This window comes from Chiloscyllium plagiosum, unplaced genomic scaffold (assembly GCF_037043375.1).
Source record: "Chiloscyllium plagiosum isolate Xiang-an unplaced genomic scaffold, Cpla_swu_hap1 HiC_scaffold_53X, whole genome shotgun sequence".
Lineage (NCBI taxonomy): Eukaryota > Metazoa > Chordata > Chondrichthyes > Orectolobiformes > Hemiscylliidae > Chiloscyllium > Chiloscyllium plagiosum.
In genome coordinates this window covers 19,367,252-19,389,317 of record NW_028270191.1, presented here as the reverse complement: position 1 = coordinate 19,389,317, position 22,066 = coordinate 19,367,252, and the positions used below count along the sequence as shown (strand labels likewise).

Below are 22,066 nucleotides of genomic sequence, written 5' to 3'. Positions count from 1 at the left end.
TTCTTGTTAGTATAACACTCTGCACCTCACCATAGTGCAACTAATATAATCCTACTCATGTAACTGTGAAACACTTTCTCTTCGAGGCTTTCCCTTGCATGTGCATACGCGCATGCACGTGCACACACACAACCACCCCACCCCACCCCACCCAATTCATTTTGTAAAACTGTGAATGTGTCTCAGTGATGTAATAAAATTAATGAGGAAGCAGTGCATATGCTTTTATGACTTCTTGATCAGTCTGCTTAAAGAAATGCGTGCTGTGGTACAACTGTGTTTTAAGCTTTTATCAATTTTCAGTCTTTGTCATCTCTTGTTTACAATGCAATATTTACTCTTCTGTTTGTGGAGTTTGAACAATGAGGAAGTATGGTTTCATTGACTTCCCTTTAACTTGGTGTACCTTTTATTCTATTGTGGTTCAGCCTTCATATTCAAACCTCCATCTGATAAGAGTGAAACTTGGAATTACATTTTAAGTCTTGCATTTAATGTTTTGATTATCAACTCTCTAATTTGCTGCAACCTTCTTTTGAATGAACTGAGATATGCTCCCAGAATGAGGCCTTATGTGCAGCGGAATGGGGAAAGGTCATGTTACTCTCGTGGTCTTGTGTGGTGCCAAACTTGTTTTTAAAAAAAAACATGTGGTTCAGTTCAGCGTGGACATATTTGTATGTGGATTTTGAACTATCTTCAAAAAATGCGGATGATGGCACCTGAGGTAGGTAATTAGTGTGGTATGTCCCACTTTCATTTTAAGCAATGAAGATTCTGATGTTAGACTTAACTAAATGTAATTTTATAAATGTGCAAACTTCAAATTTATACTTTCCGTATTATTTGTAGGTTAGCAGAGATTTTTTTTCTTAACCTTCCATATCTGACAGGAAGCGTTCTTTGGAAAATCACTGCTGGACAGCAGTCGGAAGGTTTGCCTCAGTTCAGAGGGTTTCTCTGACAGTGAAAGCACTGAGTTTCCACAAGCCACGACTCAAGCGGACTCGGCACCTCAGCAGAAGGATTTAATTGAAGAAAAGCATGATGGAGCCCATGGAAAGGGTGAGGGACTTCATAATAGTACTGGCATATTTTTATGTATATCTATCAATTTTGGGTCCTGGCACACATTGTGAAGGTGAAATCTGAACAGTGTATTGAAAACCCATAAATCTGAACCTTTTATTTTGATCGCATTACATTTGTTCTGGGTCTACTTTTTGAAAGAATGGAATGTAGTACAGGATTGTACCTCCTGAATCCTCCCCAGCCTTGGTACCAGGCCCTACCAGACATGAGAGTTTGCCAGGTCTTAAAAGGTAAAATGTTGGTGTCAGCATATGAATTTTTAAACCATTTCTTTTTATATTTCTGCCACTCTACTGGTATTGTACAAAAACACTTCCCTTGTGCCAAATTCTGATGATCTTTAATGGGTTATCCAGTTGTGGGGTTGTAACACCTGTACAGGCAATTGTAAAGTGTTGGTGACCATTCTCCTTGTCTGTTGTCTTGAACCAGTTTTACAACTTTTGTCTTTTTTGGCGAATCTATTGTGGCATGTATACTGTTAGGTGTTGGACCGGAGAATGCCAGATTAGGGAAATTCAATCTGTAGTCATGTGAAAAGTACTTTGATTCTTCCAGTCTAAGAACATACAGTAGCTATATTCTTGAGTACATGTGGAGACATTGCATCCAGTCTTCAAAATGAATACAAGTGAAAGACTGCTAGGAGTGTCATATGGGTAGTCTGTTTGAACCAGCATAAAAACAGGAAAATGAAAATTGACCAGTAACCCCTCGCATACAGGAAGATTAAGGTCGATGAAAATCGGTCATTACAGTCTGGGGCACTTTTCTGCTTGCATTCCTCAGGGAATTATCCTTGGCCCAGTTGTCTTCAGTTCACTGGCTCAGGATGCACTGCAGCAATTCTCCTCACTGTTGTAGTCTCTACCACTATGAAGACTAAGAACAAGAAAACTGTTCTTGCATTCACAACCTCATACCATTTCAGGAGTACTGTAGCAATCCAAGGAAAAAAGCCCAGCAGTTCAGTGCAGGTATGCACAGGCAAACAATAAATGTAGATGATTTGGTGCAATCCACATCACAGGAATAAAAAAAGCTGTAAATTATTTTGGCATCACTAGAAAATCTCTGGAGGCAAATGGCATACACCTGAGGCTCTAATGTATGATCAGAGATTAAATTTGAGAGGTACTTCCTGTTGTCATGAAAGATCCATGAATGAAAAGGAAGATTTTGCTAATTTGGGCCTGAGTTAATTTTGTACCTATTTACAATAAAAAGGGTGATGGAGTAATCTCAGGTCTTATAGATCCATTAGCCGAGTACCTGTAACTGGCAGAATAAAGTTCCCAATAGAAGGCTAAACTAGCTCAAGACAGTAAGGATCCTGGGTAAAACTTTAAGGTGGTAAAGTAACTAACTGACTTAGAGAGGAGTTAGAATATTGAGTTTGACCATTGGAGCAGTCAATAATCCAACATTGAGACCACTAATGTTTCTAGTTTACATAAATCATTTCAGTTCAGAAAAATAATACTGATTGGTCAGTTTCTTCTTCAGTGGCATCATTCAGAAAGTCCATACAATCAGTAGATTAAAGCAAAATAAACCAGTGAAAGATTTACTTATCTGTCGACTGCTACCATAATGTAATTTTCCTTCATCAATAACTGTTTTCCATTAATTCTGGCAGCTCCTGATGCAAAGACAATCCAAGCCATCCCAGAACATAATGGAGATCCAATCCCTGATGAACCACCTAAAACTGAAGAAACACAACCAGATGGAATGGGTGAGTAGGGAGCAGGAGGAAATGTGCCTGTTGTAAATTCTATTATTTTTGGAAATGCACTGTTACAACACCAAACTTCACCCTTTGGTTTTTGTAGAACCCTGAAATAAATCCAATAACTGTTTGTAATCTAACAGCAGTTCAAGATTCATAGCTTGCGCTTAGTGCACTTATTCTATTAATTTAAATTCCAAATTCAAAGGTAACTACTTTTGATTACAAAGTCCAATGTGCTGTTAAATTATTAGTGTTCTGTAGAATAGTGGGGCAAGGTATCCAGCCAGAGTATGGTGTGTGCGCTGGTATGGGAAAAGCGACGGTACTGCAACCATGTTTCTAAATATTTAATTAGTAATGAACGTTTATTACTAAAGGTCTAGGTTCAAATGTTTGTCATGGTTGGTCAATGAAAGAATTTAAACAAGGCAGCTGTCTTGTGTTTAGGCAGCGCATGGAGCACAGAAAAATCTGAAAGGGAGTAAACTTTGAATGTAATTAAAAATAGTATACAGAATACCTATTTCCTTTTGTTCGCACTGCTACTGTCAAAACTAGGTCAGAAGTCACATGACACCAAGTTATAGTCCAATGGATTTATTTGAAATCCCAAGCTTTCAGAGTACTGCTCCTTTGTCAGATGAAGTGAAGAGAAGCACACGGACACAGAATTTATAGGCAGAGAGCGAAAGATCATATAAATGTGTGAGTGGAGTGTCAACAGGCTGAATAAAAAGTCTCTGCGGGTGATCAAAAGTGTCAGATGTGAGAGTAAAGTGTCAGCAGCTGAATAGTAAGTGAAGGGATGACCTATGATCCGATTAATTGAAGCAGAGATAATTACAAAAAATAAGACGGTGCTGGAGACAAATCAAATGGCTGGAATAAGATGATAGGTATAAGAGTCACGTGGCGAAGGTTGAACCAAAGTAACAGGTAATCCAAAACTACAAACTAATTAAGGTAGAGAGATCATGATAATTTATCAATGTGGTATTGTCAAAATAGGACAGTAAGAAAGATTTTACAATAGAGAGTACAGTCTGGTTACCCCTAGTGCGACATGGACCCAAGATCACAGTTGAGGCCATCTTCATGGGTACGGAACTTGGCTATCAGTTTTGCTCGGCAATTCTGCATTGTTGTGTGTCTCTAAGGCTGCCTTCGAGGGTGCTTACCCGAAGATAGGAGGCCGAATACCCTTGACTGCTGAGGTGTTCCCCGACTGGGAGGGAGCATTCTTGACAGGCGATTGTTGTGCGGCGCCCATTTATCCATTGTAGTAACGCCTGCATGGTCTTGTCAATAAACCGTGCCTCAGGGCATCCTGGCCTGTAGTGACAGCATTGGCCGAGTCACATGAACATCTGCACTGTACGTATGGGTGGTGTTCCCATAGGTGATGAGTGTCAATGTCCATGATCTGCATGTCTTGCAAAGATTGCCGTGGCAGAATTGTGGTCGATGCTGTCCTGAAGGCTGGGTAGTTTGCTGGAAACGATGGTCTGTTTAAGGTTTGATGGTTGTTTGAAGGCGAAAGGTGGAGGCGTAGAGATGATCATGGCGAGATGTTCGTTGTCATTCTTGACGTATTGAAGGCTGCGAAGGACATGGTGTAGTGTTTCTGCTCCAGGTGAAGGGTACTGTATTGATCGTGTTCTGTGTCTTGTCTTCTGAGGCGGTTGTTGTGGCTTTTTGCTGTGGCACATGAGAACTGGTGATTAATCAGTTGAGCGTCATCGTACCCTGTTCTTATGAGCGGGATGCGATCTTCAATTCATCGATTGCCAGTTCCGATGTGCCACAGTGAAGAACTTCAACAACCTTCTCAGAAGACAGACACAGAACATGACCAATCGAGTACCCTCTGTCCAGTACTTCCCCAGAGCAGAGAAACTCTGCCGCGTTCTTTGCGAAGATCATCTCTACACCTCCACTTCTCGCCTTCAAACAACTGCCAAACCTTAAATAGACGATCATTAGCAGCAAACTGCCAAGCCTTCAGGACAGCATCAACCACAACACCACACAATCCTGCCACAGCAACCTCTGCAAAAAATACAGATCAGCGACATGGATACACTCATTACACGTGGGAACGCCACCCACGTTTACGTGGCAGATACTCCTGTGACTCGGCCAATGGTGCCAACCTCATACGCGTTCGGCAAGGATGCCCTGAGGCATGGTTTATTGGCAAGACCATGCAGGCACTACAACGGATGAATGGACACCGCACAACAATCGCCTGACAGGAATGTTCCCTCCCGGTCAAGGGCATTCGGCCTCTGATCTTCGGGTAAGTGTCCTCCAAGGCAGCCTTTGAGATACTCCACAACGCAGAATCACCAAGCAGAAACTGATCGCCAAGTTCTGTACCCATGAAGATGGCCTCAACTGTGATCTTGGGTTCATGTTGCACTCCATGTAACCCCACCATACTGTACTGTATTGTAAAATCTTCCTTATTGTCCTGTTTTGACGATACCACGTTGATAAATTGTTATGATCTCTCAACTTTAATTATTTTGTACAGTTTTGGGTTACTTGTTACTTTGATTTGACCTTCAGCATGCGACTCTTAGACCTATCATCATATTTGAGCCATTTGATTTGTCTCCAACACCATCTTTCTTTTAATTTTTTGTAATTATCTCTGCTTCAATTAATCGGATCATAAGTCATCCCTTCACTTGCTATTCAGCTGTTGACACTTGATCACCCGCAGAGACTTATTATTCAACCTGTTGACACTCCACTCACACTATTTGTATGATCTTTCAAACTGTCTGCCGATTTCTGTGTCTGTGCTTCTCTTCACTTCACCACCTGATAAGAGGAGCAGCACTCTCCTTTCAGAATGGCAGGCGGTGACCAGTGGGGTACCGCAGGGATCAGTGCTGGGACCGCAGCTTTTTACAATATATATTAATGATATAGAAAATGGTGTTAATAGTAACATTAGCAAATTTGCTGATGATACAAAGCTGGGTGGCAGGGTGAAATGTGAGGAGGATGTTAGGAGATTACAGGGTGACCTGGACAGGTTAGGTAAGTGGACAGATGCATGGCTGATGCAGTTTAATGTGGATAAATGTATGGTTATCCACTTTGGTGGCAAGAACAGGAAGGCAGATTACTACCTAAATGGAGTCAAATTAGGTGAAGGGGCAGTACAAAGTGATCTGGGTGTTCTTGTACACCAGTCAATGAAGGCAAGCTTGCAGGTACAGCAGGTAGTGAAGGAAACTAATAGCATGCTGGCCTTCATAACAAGAGGGATTGCGTATAGAAGCAAAGAGGTTCTTCTGCAGCTGTACAGGGCCCTGGTGAGACCGCACCTGAATATTGTGTGCAGTTCTGGTCTCCAAATTTGAGGAAAGACATTCTGGCTACTGAGGGAGTGCAGCGTAGGTTGACTAGGTCAATTCCTGGAATGGCGGGACTATCTTATGTTGAAAGATTGGAGCGACTGGGCTTGTATACCCTTGAGTTTAGAAGACTGAGAGAGGATCTGATTGAGACATATAAGATTATTAAAGGTTTGGACACTCTGGAGGCAGGACACATATTTCCACTGATGGGTGAGTGCCGAACCAGAGGACACAACTTAAAAATAAGGGGTAGGCCATTTAGGACAGAGATGACGAGAAACTTCTTCACCCAGAGAGTGGTGGCTGTGTGGAATGCTCTGCCCCAGAAGGCAGTGGAGGCCAAGTCTCTGGATTCGTTTAAGAAAGAGTTGGATAGAGCTCTCAAGGATAGTAGAATCAAGGGTTATGGAGATAAGGCAGGAACAGGATACTGATTGAGGATGATCAGCCATGATCATAACGAATGGTGCAGGCTCGAAGGGCAGAATGGCCTACTCCTGCACCTATTGTCTATTGTCACTCTGAAAGCTGATTTCAAATAAGCCTGTTGGTCTATAACCTGGTGTCCTGTGACTTCTGACTTTGTCCACCCCAGTCCAACACCAGCACCTCCACATCACTGTCGAAACTACAAATTGTGTCCTGTTTTTTAAATAGAAGTACAAATAAATCAAATGCAAGTCTTTATGTACAAGTTTTTCCAGCAGTTAAAAATAGCTTAGTTAATGGAGACCTAATGAACCTTACAAATCATGTAACCTACAGCTTAAAGAGCAATTTAAAGTTTAAGCCAAGAAATGTTTACTTGACAATATTTAGACCTTTTGGCCTTGAAGGAAAGCATCTTAACCTTTTGAGTAATACATTGTGACTTGCGTCACAGGACGCTGCTTTTATAAAATGTTGTAGCATCCAACTGAATAAACAGTGGAATATTAAGTGATGTTCTGTAGTGAGCTGCACTATTGAATGCAGTTATACTCTTGCCCTTGTGCACACTTGGAGGTTGGCTCTGCCAATCTGTGCCCAGCTTTCTGAACTTGGGTAAGTGGGATGTACCCCTGCAGGAACTGTACATACAGAAACCCTGCAGGTAGCTCTAGAGTTTCAGCCGTATAATTTGAGTGAAATTTCTGCTGAGCAAAAAAGAAGTTTCTGTAGTTTCAATCCTGTTCCTGGTGGGCCTGATTCACAAAAAGTTACAGATAATTATGAATGACTTTGATGTAGAAGATTCCTTCACTTTGACTTTTCCAGGAATCTCATGGGCAACCCTACAACCACAGTCTCTCAAGGCACAACAGATATAGGTACTTTCACAAATGAAAAATTAAAAGCTCCCTGACCCGCAACTGGTCATGTAGAACAGACCCAGGCAACAGAAATGACTGACTGAGTGAGTGCGTGACTCATAAATATGAAAGAGGCAACTTAGCAGCATTCCCTTCTACTGATGCAATTGTCTGGCTTAACTACCTGAATATAAAATTATTGTTGCTGTACAAATCCATCCGCCGTAGTAAGCCAAACTGAATTTAGCACTTACTGACAGTGTCACGTAGGCAATCTTACAGATGGTTAGTGTGGAGGGTGACAGGCAGTAGAGTGCCCAACTGGCGCAGTCTTGTGAAGTAAGAGTTGAGGCACATATGGAGTAGTACGAAGGAAGTTTAGTTCTGCTTATGCCTATGCTATTTTCATGGGAGTGCATGATGCTGACATTGGGCGTCTGAAATGACAATTACTCTGTTCTGCATTAGTACCATCACTTGCCTTGAACACAAAAAAAATGTCATTTAGTTTATCCATTTGGCTTGCTTTCCATGTTGTAATTACACTGATTCGCTTCGCTTGCCTCTCATTAGGTCTTCACTTTTAGTTTCTGTTAGGTTGTGTTTTTGTATAGTTAGTTTTGAGATGTCTCTCATCAGTTTACTCAACTGCTACCACTCCAACCATTGTTCCCCCCCCCTCCACTACCTCCATCATCCCTTGCTAGCTGTGCTGAGAGATGTGCAGAAGGGTGAAGGAGAGAAGCTGATGCGTAAATAGTTATCATGGATGATGCTGCAGATGGGTAAAGGATTTTTGATTGGTGGGACGAACAGGGTGAGGGAATGAGGAAGCCAGAAGGGAGTTGTACAATTTGGTGTGTTCATGAGAAACTACAACATCTCTGTGAAAAACGACCTTCTACTGAAACACTTACCCCAACTTGCTGCTTCATGCCCTCATCCACTGTTGATACTCCTCGTAAAAGTGGCCACTTCTCTGTGTATATATATCTTTACCCACCAACTATCAGACCCCTATTATGAAAACTATATCTCTCTAGTGCACTCTAGTGCTCTTTTCTATTGATTACACTTCCCATGCTCCTATTTTCACTGGCTTTATCTTTCTTTCATTTGGGCATGTTTGCTCAGATGCACACCAAAATTAACAGCAACATTTCTTCAATATGCACTGACATTTTTCAGAAATGTAAATGTTACATATATAAAGAGATTCTCCAATTGAAATCGTGAAAATATTTAAATTGGAATTGTATTTTTTTAATAAGCTAAAAACCTTTCAATTTGCGTTCATTTTTCAACTAAGTTAAATTGATTGCTCAATTTTGCTCCATTGCATTCTCAATTGCAGCATGTGAAAATAGCATTCAATTGTGGATTTGTGGACGAAAGATACCATTGACAGTACTTTACAATAAAGACGCCATTTGATGTATTCAATTAATGTCGATTATTGATTCTTATACTGTATTGTGCATTACTAGAGATAAAACAGCGTATCCTCAGACTCAACATGAGCAACGTAACAAGAAGGGGGTGTATGCTAGCAAATTGTCAAATTCTCCTCATGATTCAGCTCTTGTAAATGATTAGCTGAGGTACAGTTTAGATTAAAGAACCAGGGAGAAGTGAGGATTTTTTTTTCTGCAGCTCATTGTGAGCTGAAATGCCCTGCTTGAAAGAATGGTGGAAGCAGATATAATCGTACTTACAATGGGAAAATGGGTATATACTTGAAAAGTTTTGGAGAGCTATGGGAAAAGAGCAGGAGTGTGACTAAGTAACTGTGGCTTGCATAGAGACTTAGCAAGTTGGACGAGAGGGCTGCCCCGTGTTACATTCTTTTATAAAAATCTCGGTCTCACAACTGGATTGGAACTTACATTCCAGATTGTCATAAATATGCTACAAATGATTTCTTCAGCTGCTCTGTTTTTTGTATTAAAAAGAGATTAGTGGAAATTACTGTAACCCCTTTTAGGTTGCCAACTTTTTCACTCAACCAGTAAACATATACAGGGTAGCAAATGTGAGAAGTGCTTTTAAAAATATATTTACATTGACAATTGTGAGCTCTGTTGGAAGTACACCACTGTTTTATGTGAGGCCTAAAGTCAGTTTGTTACCTGTGTTTTTAGTCTGGTTTTGAGTTACAGTCTGCCTTTGATGCATTTGTGACTGGTGTTGTGAGCGAAGCCACAGTAGATGTATTTTTATGGGATGGGTACAGTGGAAAGAAGCTTCTCCCTGCTGCCTATTGTCTTGTTAATTGTGTGCTTGCCCGTCTCCAATCCACATATGCTGATTTCTGTCCTATCTCTTTCTGCTTCTGGTGTGCTTATGCTGATTTGTCTGCCCTTTTAATAAAATGCTTGATCGGTCTCTAATATTTTGCCTTGCGCAGATTCCTAAAGTGTGTTGGCTTTGTGGTACTTAGTACCCATGTCATTGTCAGAATTAGTGACTGACTAGATAAACAGCAAAATAGAATCCAGGAATGTTGAGGGCTTTTTGTTTTAATACCTTGTAATAACCAGATCTGGAAAAGCTTTCCAAGTTTTTCTTTGTAACCCAACCCTCTCTAAGGTTGGATGAGCCAATCGATTTAAAGCAATAAATGAAGAAGGTTCAGAGGAATTAATGAAATATAATGCCATCTAGGCCATGCCTATCCTGCAAAATACTGTATTCTTGTTTTATAAAATACAATTCTTTTAAAACCAGGAAAGCAAGCCAGTCACATCTTTCTGGGAGTTCCTGCCCTGGAACAATAATTTAGAAGCAACTGTAACTGTTCTATAATTGACTTCCAAGAATTTACCTATTTGCCCGTTTTGCCCAATTCCTCACAGTATTTGAGGGCAATCCTGTGGGTAAGCTATATTAACAACAGCTCCACCTTAGCAGTTAACCATCACAACTGTGCTCTAGATTAGGAGGTGATCTCCTATGGCACTGCTTTAATTTGTTTAAGCCACTGGAATACTATATCATATGTATGCCTCTGCTAATTCACATTTTCTGAGAAATGCTGAATTAGTGTATTTAGAAATACAGAAATTGTGATTGAGGAAAAAATTAGAGTTACCTAGTTTTTTTCCCCCAAATTTCATAAAATGTAGCATGAAACTTAAAAGATATGAAACTACAGATTCATGCAGTAATCTAACTAGAGGTGACTGTTGGAGAATAATAGATATTTAATTTGATTGTTGCAAGCCTGCTTCCTCTTTGTGTTGGCGCATCCATATTTGGGACATTGCAAGAGATAATGGGTCATGTTTTTTTCCTCCCTTTTTAATGTTATTTAACTTAGGTTTCACCACAAACTTGTGCACTTTTCCAACTATCAAAGTCCCTGTTCCTTCCATAATGGCACTGCCCCAATGGTGAGCTGAGTTGAAAATTTAATGCACCAATTGAATTTGAGTGAAAGCAAAATACTGCAGATGCTGGAAATCCAAAACAATCAGAATGCTGGAGAAACTCGGCAGGCCTGGCACCATCTGTCGAGCGAGAAAGAGCTAATGTTTAAAGTCCAAAATGACACCGCTTAAGAATTGAATTTGAGTAATTGGTTGGAATATGTACCACCTCAGTAATAGTTTGAAGTCAGTAGGTTGAAACAGTAATATTATACAGTGGAAAAAGGTAATATTAATTGCATCTCCCCATTCTCATTTTCTGTTCATGCTTGAACTTCGGTTTGTTTAGAAACAGTATTCTAGTCGATATTTACTTCAATCTGTCGTATATCTCTTTCACTTCTTTACGCACAAATGTTTTACATTTGTTTTAACCTTCTTTCCTTGTGTGAATTTTTCCAGAATTGTTTCAAGTTACCAAGCTACCTTGCTGTCTTTTTGATTGTAAAAGCTAGGCTACCTTTCTTTGTTTGTGAAACGCAGGGCTTTTGTGACTGCGTTCTTAACTGATTATTTGGTTAGGAGCTATTTACATAGTCCATTTAATGTGTCCTTTACAGATATATCTGTGGTTTTGGTCCACACTATTTAGTCAGTCCACTGCACTGACCACCCAACTAATTTTTAGAATCCAGGCTTTCTGGCTAACCTGATATCTGTAGAGACCCTGAAATATTACAGGTCACTTTGAATTTTGACACAATTCTTATTTGCTTTGAGCCATGCACAGTGATTGGGCTGTGTTATTATGCTGTAGAGATGGTTGTGGACATTTTAGGTTGGAAAGGCTTAAATGGCTTTTGCTTGCCACTGTTCAATTTTTTCCCTTTTTGTTTTTATTGTACTTTTGGGTTTTTAGGTTTCGATCTCAGTCCTTTCCACGCAGACAGCTCCCTCTCTCCCTTTGGTAAGCAGTCAGACCCTCTCGCCACTCTTTGCGTGTTCACATGTTAACATCAGTAGTTTGTACCTGGGTGCTTGTATGTCTGCTTGCGTTTTCATAGAGGATCTTCACATGATATCACCAGTCTATTCAGTGGGTTGCTGGACAAGTACTAAAATTTGTTTTAGCAATTGTGAACGTAAAAGCCAATCAAGATTTTTCTGCTTTCCTGCCTTTCAATTCTTTTGAAACTTTATCTGTAAAATGCATGTGAAAATCAGTTTGCATTCACAAACTATCTCAGAAGTAACAATTGTGATCTTGGATTGTCCTGCATCATATTTTATACCTAATCAAATATTTGTATTGTTGTAAAGGTATGATAACTTGAATAAAATATGTTGAGGCGCGGGAATTTTTCCAATGACTACTGGTAATCTAAGCATGTGTAAGTTATGTCACTGATTCTTGGTTCAAATTCCACCTATGGTAATAAACCAAGATTTGAAAAAGATGAATTTTGTTTGCACCGCCACGTTTATTTGACAAATGATTTGACAATTTGTTCAAAGATTTCCAGTCTGTTTTAAATGGAATTTATAGGAGCTCTCGATATCCAAATTGATAAGTCAACCATGCAGTACATACCTTAGCCTTAACAGCTGAAAGGGTCCCAGATTTGATTTCTGGCCTGCATATAGACTAAGTTGACCCTCGCTTTGTTACAAGATGATGTCACATTATTCTCACTCCTAATCACCATCCATTGTCCCCAGCTCCCCACCCCCAGTGTCAAGAATGCGCTTGCAGATTTTGAATGAGGTCAGCATTGGGTTTGGCTATAATCTACAATGTCAAATACCCTGCAGAACTTCAGTGTGGCAAATGGCTACGTGGAATGAATTACTGTAGGGTTGTCAGCACCCAGGTAGCTATCTCAGCAGCTGTAATTTTCCATTAACAGAGGAGGGTGAAGTACAGAATTAAGTATGTTAATGTGTTTGGAGACTTGATGCAGTCACAGTTCAGCCAAGCCGTGTACAAGGAACTGAATTGGTTCCTGTTAATTGAAATAGTTGACATTCAGCTAATGATCTGTTTATTTTGTTATCTCCTGCAGTATTGAGCCATGAGATGTCATCACGATTGTAAAAGTAAATCTGGAACTCTACTAATTTTGATTACTGCAGACCTTTAATAGAATTTGTGTTGACTGTTGCCTGATACATGTATTCCACACTATGGTGGGACAGTGCATATTTTCTATTTAAATCTTCGTCGTGGTTCAGTGCAAGTGGAATTTAGCTTTACAAATTATTGCCCATCAGAGGAACCTGTAAAATCTTGAATAGTTCATACAAAGGTTTCCCAGCCTATACAAAACAACTGGGTGGGATGAACTGTTGAACACTGACAGTTAAGTATATGCACAAAGAATTGGACATCATGATGTACTTATAATTCTAATCCTGAGGAGAGTTTGGAACACAATTTTTAAAAAAAATTAAAATCATGAGATATTATTTGTTTTGCAGTCTAGCAGGTTTAGAACAGCCCTATGTCTTGGGTCTGCTAAATTCAGTTGGAGATAACTCCTGCGTAAGGTATATCGCAGAATGCAACCCCAGCCAGCCAATGTGGAATCGTGTAGCTATAATTCTCTGCGCTCCAAGCTTGAAGAGGATGTATGAAGCTCAAGCGTTATGTAGGGAAGGAAGTGGAGGAAAACCAAAGTTAAGCTGATTATTTGCTTGCAGTTTATGCTTATCTTTGCTGCTTGCCTTGAGAAAAAAATTCCTTTCACTTATGTGGGCAGGTTGTGTCCAAATCTACTTGTATAGTGCCTGTATCTTTCATCACAATAAATTTGATTTTACCTATATCGCGACTAATGATGCACCCCTCCATGTACTGTTTTCCTGTTGTAACCACAAGGCAGCTTTGCCCACAAAATTGACTCTGATTTATTACTTCATCTGAAAGTTGACAAGATTTGTGCTGAGCTTATTCAGAGATATTGAATTCCTGCTTCAGAAAGTATATTAAGATTTGCACACCAAACACAAGTTCCAGAGGCAAGCAGGGCTGTGTGAAACTGCTGGTAGGCTGCAGACATTTTAGATTAAGTCAGAATGTTGACATGCCACATTGCCAGTGTGGTCAAGCTCAACTTTGTGACATGCATCATTCATTAGCTTTTTGTAGATGCATTTTCACTGATCCGGTTTGAGTACTAGCTCTTCATGCTCTCTGGTGGTCTCTCTTGTTATATATGTTACACCAAATACATTCTCCCTCCTTTATAATTTCTCCCTGTCACTGGCATGTGCAAGATAATCCAATTCAATTGTTAAAGTTAAATTTAAATCTAAGATTTTTGAGAGATATGGGCCCATTGCAGACATATGGAGTTAGGCCACAGATCAACCATGATCTGATTTGAATGGCAGAGCAGGTTTGAGGGGCTGAATAGCCTACTCCTGTTCCTATGTTCTTTTCCTTGATAGTGTTAGAATTTGGTAAAATGTTCTCTTTCAGTGCCCAAATATTCCTTAAATTTAATTTGTTCTTTCCAAGAGAATTGAAAATGTTTAGCTTTGATTTATCACCATTTAGAAAATGGACAGATCATTATTGAAATAAGACTCCTCCTTGAAATCTACATTTCCAATGATTTTGCTTTGGTGTTGAAAGCTCACTAAAATTAAGACCATAATTTTAAATAGAATCCTCAACTAATTTTAGTGTTTTTGTTTTCTCCTGAAGTCGGTGTTTGAAATGTTTTCCAATATTTAATCCAAGTGACCTTCATTAATTTGGGAGCATGGTTTTGTTGGCATTAGCAGTAAATTCTACTGATTGTCAGTGCCTCCAGACACTGACATCAATTATAACACTATCAGACCAGGAATAATGTTTAGGACCTCTGATCTGCAAAGTGGTTACCCACTGCCTTTACCAACTAAGCCATTGACAGAAGCTTTAGCTCACTCTCTTTAGATTGACCTTTTAGAATCACAAATGACAATAACTTATGAAGCTTGAGTTTGTTTCTTGTGGGCTGACAATAAAATTCAGAAGCAACTAAGCCATCAAATATCAGTGTATCTAACCAGAAGCAGTGCTTATTGCAATGTGATTTGGGCATGGTCTATGTTTTGTTCAACAGTAAATAAAAGATGCCTCACTATTGTGTTGTGCTCCACTTTGCATTTGAGTAGGAGTAAAGCTCCAATCTTTGGTTGAATTTGATCAGTGGGTTGAGGATGGAAATCTGCCTATACTCGTGTATCTTGGTATTACTTGGTTGTGAATGTTCTCACTACCAGTCATGTTGGACTGCTTTGAGTTTGTATTTGTTATTTTATTAATTTCCTGCCAATAGATATTTCTTTAAAATTGTTTTCTGTCTTTTCTTTGAGAATGGAAAGGAAGTTGGTCATGTAGACCTAAAGTTTGAGTAGGCAATCTGCAAAATTTTTTCCATTTCCTTGCTGTTTTGTGTTGTTGAATTCAGCTCCATTTTTCACAACTTCGCAACTGCTGGAAAAAAAAATTTGTTCAGTAACTTATCACGGTGCTCCTTTCTTTAAGCTGGGATTGACATCTCATCCGTTACGGATGAGCTTTCAGCCAATCATCCAAATGAGAGCTCAAAGCGAAATCAGCCTTTCAATGATGTTCCAGTGGAGGGTGCCCTCAGCTCAGATCTTGACAAGATTGTAACAGAAGGTAGGTCGAAAAGTGTTGTGTGAAAAGATCATGGAGGGTAAATAGTGATAGTTGTTTTTGGGGCTTGGTAGAGCTGCGATTCAAAAATGGTGTAGAATTTTAGGGTAGTGTCTCAACTGCAGTTTGCTTTTTGGTGTATGTCTGGATAACGTTGGGATATAGCTGTGTGTTGTGGAGTTCACAAAGAGGAGTTTTTTTTGGGTACTCAGTGATGTAAAATCTTCCCTAAGTCATCTAAAGTTGCACTTCAAAGCTGGTGATTTCCTTTTCTCCCTAGTCATGTTGCTGCAAAGTGGTTTTCTCTGGGTCAGTCCCTCGACATTGTTCCCTTATCTCCAAGACTGACTTGACCATGTTTGACTATCTTATCATTGGATATGGCTGGGCGATATAAACACGATCAGCTAAAGCCACTCATTAGTCCAGGATCATACCAAAGAGTGAACAACCCACGTGCACATATGCAGCTTATTTGCTTTATTTCCAACTGTCTTCTGAAGCTACTTTATTCCTTCAAGTGCAAGAAGCTCATGGATTCTAATCTCAGTATTGTGTATCCATTCAGCCAGGAACCTACATATTTAATTTGTCTGTCTGTCTTTTCCTGTGTCCTCTCTGCACAAGTGGGCACACAGACCCATGCATGCACAGCCTGAGATCCACCACCTGCACCTCAATTGTTTCTACTAAGTTACTACTCACTCAACTTCTTTTGCTGGTTCCCAAGCTGACAGATGGTTTCCTTTCCTCTAGTTACTGTGTACACCCTCTCCTTCAAAGCTATTGCTGTCAAATACAAACCTGCTTCTAAATCGTCTCTCAGAAAACTACTGTTTCAGCTCTAATCTACCTCTTTCCCCTTGAAGTTTTGAAAGTGTTATTACTTCCCAATCTGTCTTTTGCACATGCTTGAATCTTAACAAATTGTTTGTCTCATAAAAGCACTAAAAGGCTCTAACCAAAGTGTAAGTAACATCCTGTCACTGTGATGTATTCTCATTCCATATCCCCCTCATCCTTGTGTGTTAAATATTGGGAAGTCTGAAGTTTTTTGTCTTGTCCTCCTACCGCAAATTCCATCCCCTTTTCCATTAACTGTTTTTGCCTCAACGTAACTGTTTGTTTTTAGCCTTGGCTCCAGAATCAACCCCAGTTTAAGTACCAACCCCACACACACTCTCCCATCACAAAAAGACTGCCTACTTCCATCTGCATGACATCACCTCTCTCTCTCCTTCTGTCTCTGTCTCAGTCCACCTGCTACTGAAGCCCTCATCCATATCTTTGTACTGTATATTCAATTATTCTGATTCTGTCCTACCATTCTCAGTACTTTGTAAACTTTAGTTCATGCGCGCCTCTGCCCAAATTTTATTCTGTGCTGTTTGTTTGTTAACTTCCAGTGGTTCCTTGTTCAACAATGCCTCTGTTCTCTTAACCTTGTGTTTAAGCCTATTTATGGCCTCCCTCCTCTCTGGCTTTGTAAACATGGCTGTGCCTTCAGCCACCTAGATCCTTTGCTTTGCAATTTCTTCCTTAAACTCCTCTGTCTTCCTACTTCCCTTACTCCATTTTTAAGGCCTTGCTTAAAGCCACCTCGTTGTCTTTGCTTGTACTTCCTTCTCCGTGTGGTGTGCATGTTTGATGGCACCTCTGTAAAGGGCTTTGGATGCTTTTCTTTTGGTGAAAGTCATATTTCTATTGTTACTTTACTTGGCATTGTAATTTTATTTTGGCAAGTCATCTCTCTCAAGGCTGCTAACACTGTTTGCGATATTCTGAAGTGGTCTTCCCCATCATTTGAGAGGGTTTCACAGCTTTGTGTTTCCAATCAACTGAATGTAGATCGTGTATGCCCATGTGATTGTGTTCTTGAAAACTTTGCGCGTCAAGTTGTTGCACTTTATCACTTTCTCATGAAAATTAAATGTAAGTGTTGTAGTTGGTTTCTGTAGGACTTTTCTCATCAGAAAAAAAGCATGAAACTGTTGAAACTTTTTTTGTTGAAGTACTTCACGTGACCTAATTTCTATATTAGTAAATGCATCAATTTTTAAAATGAAGTAAGCTTAAAAATGTAAGTGAAATGTGGTCATTTTCAATTTCCAAAACCACCCACTTGCCACATATCCTGATCTCTCACTCTGCTGCCAGCCCTTCCCCTACCTACCATCTGGTTGAGCCCCTCCCATCTTGCTGCTGACTCTCCTGGCTCCTGTTCCCTGACTGTTCGTGTGTGTGTGTGTGTGTGTGTCCTGAACCCTTAGTGTGAGCCTTTTTAACCAGTCAACTCTAGCCCAATGTCTTCAGCGTTCTCAATCTGTTGAGTTGATTGTCCTGTAGGATATGTTACCAGGAGAATTCTGAGCAAAACTAGACCAAGCTCATCACAAACCCAGTAAAAAGAGCATGCCTCCTTCATATCAAAGCAGCTGCTCCTGCTCATCTCTAGAGCACTCATTCACACTAAAGGTTTACAAGATCTCGGGAGCAGGCGGTTCAATGGGATAGCCAGTGTGGCAGAAGTCAGAAGGTAGGCAACTAGAGAAGGAGCCCACAAGTCAGATGGTCAGCATGAGGGAAAGAAATGTCAGAAGCAGTGGAAACCACTCTTAAATGGAGGCAATCAGGTGTCATGGCCCTGCACTCAGACTGGTAAGAAACAACACTACAAAAACTTTGAGTCGTCCCTAAATGAGAATACAGGACCCATTAATTTAGTGTTAAAGAAGAACAGTGGAAAACGAGGGCTTCCTGTATAGGAACTTCAAGGGAATAACTGGTTTATGTCCACCGACATGTGGTTAAACACAATTAAAATACAGTTAACATAAGATTTGTTAGGAAGAGCCTCTGGGAGCATGCAATATGGATAACCTGACTGCTAGTTGGGCTCGGAGGTCAAATTACCAGGAGCTATTACGCAATCCAATGTTCCTCTCCCTGGAATGTAGAAGATTTAAGTAGTGATTTGGTCCAAGATTTCAAAAACTTCAGGTTGGGATTGTTGGACTAGAGAACGCATAGTCTGAGTGAGAACCAGACCTTTCAAGAATTTATTTAGGAAGCACCTCTACACATGCGTATCTCTTTTACAAATGGCGATTGATGCTGGACCAGTTGTATTAAGGGGCATGGGGAAAAGGTGGGTTTATGGAGTTCGTTCTCAGACCAGTCATGTTCATTGATTGATGGAACTGGCTTGAGGATTTTGTTTAGATTACTTGGTGTGGAAACAGGCCCTTCAGCCCAACAAGTCCACACCGACCCTCCGAAGAGCAACCCACCCAGACCCATTCCCCTACATTTACCCCTTCACCTAACACTATGGGCAATTTAGCATGGCCAATTCACCTAACCTGCACATTTTTGGACTGTGGGAGGAAACCTGAGCACCCAGGGGAAACCCACGCAGACACTGGGAGAATGTGCAAACTCCACGCAGAGAGTTGCCTGAGGCGGGAATTGAACCCGGGTCTTGGGTGGCACAGTGGTTAGCACTGCTGCCTCACAGCGCCAAAGTGGCTTACCTCATTCCTCTGTGTCTCAATAAACTTGTGGTGTGCCGATGTTGAAAATTAGTTTTATTGTTTTAGCAATAACAAGTTTGTTCTTCTTTTAGAACTAGCACAAATGGAGAGTAAAGATGTACAACAGCTCTTCACTGATGTTTTGGGATCACAGGGAAATCCTCCACTTTCAGAATCAACATTAGGTGGTATTCGAACTGCCTCCGAAAGCCATCTACTCACTTCTCATGGCTTGGGAGAGCTTATCAGACCTTCAGTATGCCAGCGGGGTCTCCTTCCTGGTAAGAGAATATACACTTTTTACATTTCAACAGTTTATCAGTCTGTTCAACAAGAATGCATGGCTGAAGCTTAAATTATTGGGTTGGGCTTTGCTGTCCTTTGTTCCTTTCATAAAATGGCTTGGCTTCTTCCAGTTATCTACTATTAATGTAAATTGTGGCAGAGCCCACATCTGCAATTCTTTCGTCTGACCACTGGTTTGGATGATGTGGGATAGGTACATGTAGATGATTTCAGGTGGGCTGGACCAGGGAGGGGGGAGTTTGGGCTGACTGAGTTGGGTTGCAAGGTTCCACTGAATACCACTTTGCCTGCCTTGATCCAAAACTGATGCCCATATTTTAGGCCAAATTATATCCCCTTACATTCCTGTGCTGCTAGATTGCAGTTTTAAAAAAAAGCCTTTATTTTAAAATTTCCATCCATGTTCCCTCACTTCTCTGTGGCATTACCTCCAGCCCCAACTCTGTCGTCTTCTCCACAGCCTTCAGATAACTGCTCAACTAATCCTTGAGTATCCCCAATTTTAGTTGCTCCAGCATTGGTGGCTATACTTGTGGTTGCTTTGGCTCTGAGCTCTGAATTTTCTCTTTGTGTCTCTGTCTTTGATCTGAACTGAATTGAATTGAATTTATTGTCATGTGTACCGAGGCACAGTGAAAAGCTTTGTCTCGAGAGCAATACAGGCAGATCACACAGTTAAGTAGCATAGATAAGTAAATAATACGTAGACAGTGGCAAAAACCAAAACACAGGTATAGGCGAATGCTAAGAGTTTGAGAGTCCATTCAGTATTCTAACAACAGTAGGGTAGAAACTGTTTCGAAACCGATTGGTGCGTGTGTCCAGGCAGCTGTACCTTTTCCCCGATGGTAGAGGTTGTAGAAAAGCATTGCCAGGGTGAGATGGATCTTTAAGAATGCTGGTGGCCTTTCCTTGACAGTGGGCCTGGTAGACGGATTCTATAGATGGGAGGTTGGCCTTAGTGATTGCCCAGGCCGAGTTCACCACTCTCTGTAATCATCTCCGATCTTGAATGGTACAGTTGCCATACCAGGTAGTGATACATCCAGACAGAATGCTCTCGATGGCGCACCTATAAAAGTTGGCAAGGGTATTTGCCGTCATGCCAAATTTTCTCAGCTGCCTGAGGAAGAGAAGACATTGTTGGGCCTTTGTAACCAGTGCATCCACATGAAGAATCCAAGAAAGCTTGTTGCTGATGACCACTCCCAGGAGCTTGACACACTCCATTCATTCCACCTCTGTGCTGTTAATGTGTAGGGGGCATGAGTAACATCCTGCCGAATTTCAGCAGTAATGAATTCCTTGGTGTTGCCAGCATTGAGAGCTTCTGCTTTAAGGCCCTCCTGAAAACCTACCAAACATTTGATCATCTGATGTAATGTCTTCCTATGTGGCTTGGTGTGATGTTTTACAATGCTCTATTGCAGTGTTTTGGGATTTCTAATTTACTTATGGAGCACTTCCAACATGAGTTGTTGTTGGACTGCCAATGCCGCTTGTATAGTTTGCATGAATGCTTCCTCATCTAACAGGATGTGAAGCAGGAGAACTGTTGTAGTGATTTAAGGAAAAATTTAAGTGAGGGGAAAAAGAACTACACAGGAGAAGCATTTCGGGGACAAAAGGGATTGCTTTGCATTTATCGATGCCAGTCATTTCAGTTTGAATGGTACAAGAGAGTCTCTTACTCTTTTGCGCTGATGTCCATCGCAGACAAAGTACAGAATTAAATAAGTTTTGGCTATTATCAAGTGTAGACCGGCAGAATGGAAACTCAAAATCAAACAAAAATAGTTTCCTCCACATTTAGCCCTCCCAAGAAGAATGGTGGCAATACCTTCATGCTTCCTCTAATCTTGCACACTTGTCTGTTCCTAATTGATGTTTTCCACAGCAATTGAAGAGCATCACCAGTGAGAAACCTGTCCTTCTGTTCAATGCCTTTTGTCTACTATTGTTTCTAGGGTCTTTTACTGGACTGTGGATTATGTTTTTGCCTCTGTTTTAGCCACCAAGTCCCCTCACTCATTGCTCTTGGATGTCTCATCCCCCATTTACTTAATATTCCAAGACACCAACCCCCACCTCTTTGATTTGATTTATTATTGTCACATGTACCAAGATACAGTGAAAAGTATTGTTTTAAGTGCTAACCAGTTATATCATACTTTATGTAAGTACATCAGGTAAATAGAACAGCATGCAGATTTTCTCCTACGTACAATCCATTAAGGAATTCCATAACCATGAATGTTTCTCAGAGATCATCACCAGTCATACACCACAAATGAGAGATTGGTCCTGTAGGACTACAGTGACTTTTTATGCCCAAAATCCTCACTGAGTGCACTACCAAAGTGTTATTACTAGATACTGTTCAAGTATGCAAAAGCCAGAATGGCATATGGGAGTAAGACTTAAATGGGGACCGGCATAAGGTATTTTTGAGTCCGTGGTACACACAAAATAGCTTATGCAAAAAAAGAGTGATTCAAAAGACTGTTGAGATACTGGACTCCATCCTTGCTTTTATATTTTAAACACTAATGAACTATTGGTGTGGTTACTTAAAGCTCTACTGAGACCTTAGGTAGAATATTGTATTCTGTGTTGAGTGACCCAATTTAGTGTGGATATGCTGACCTTACAAAAGGTCTCGTGGTAATTCATCAGGATGTTACTGAGGGTGAG

The 22,066-nt window shown here is 40.5% G+C and overlaps 1 protein-coding gene across 6 annotated transcripts in view; it reads left to right on the top strand.

Annotated features, from left to right (window-relative positions):
* Positions 1 to 22,066, top strand: part of kmt2d (lysine (K)-specific methyltransferase 2D) — a 244,793-nt gene that overhangs the window by 124,802 nt on the left and 97,925 nt on the right. For 3 of the 6 annotated variants that reach the window (XM_087985601.1, XM_087985600.1, XM_043681827.2), the window contains exons 24-28: positions 894 to 1,065; positions 2,732 to 2,830; positions 11,781 to 11,828; positions 15,399 to 15,536; positions 19,159 to 19,347. In XM_087985601.1, the coding sequence (XP_087841727.1) occupies positions 894 to 1,065; positions 2,732 to 2,830; positions 11,781 to 11,828; positions 15,399 to 15,536; positions 19,159 to 19,347 (646 nt within the window). The remainder of the gene's footprint in view (positions 1 to 893; positions 1,066 to 2,731; positions 2,831 to 11,780; positions 11,829 to 15,398; positions 15,537 to 19,158; positions 19,348 to 22,066) is intronic. The other 3 variants (XM_087985602.1, XM_043681828.2, XM_043681829.2) reach the window with 2 other exon arrangements.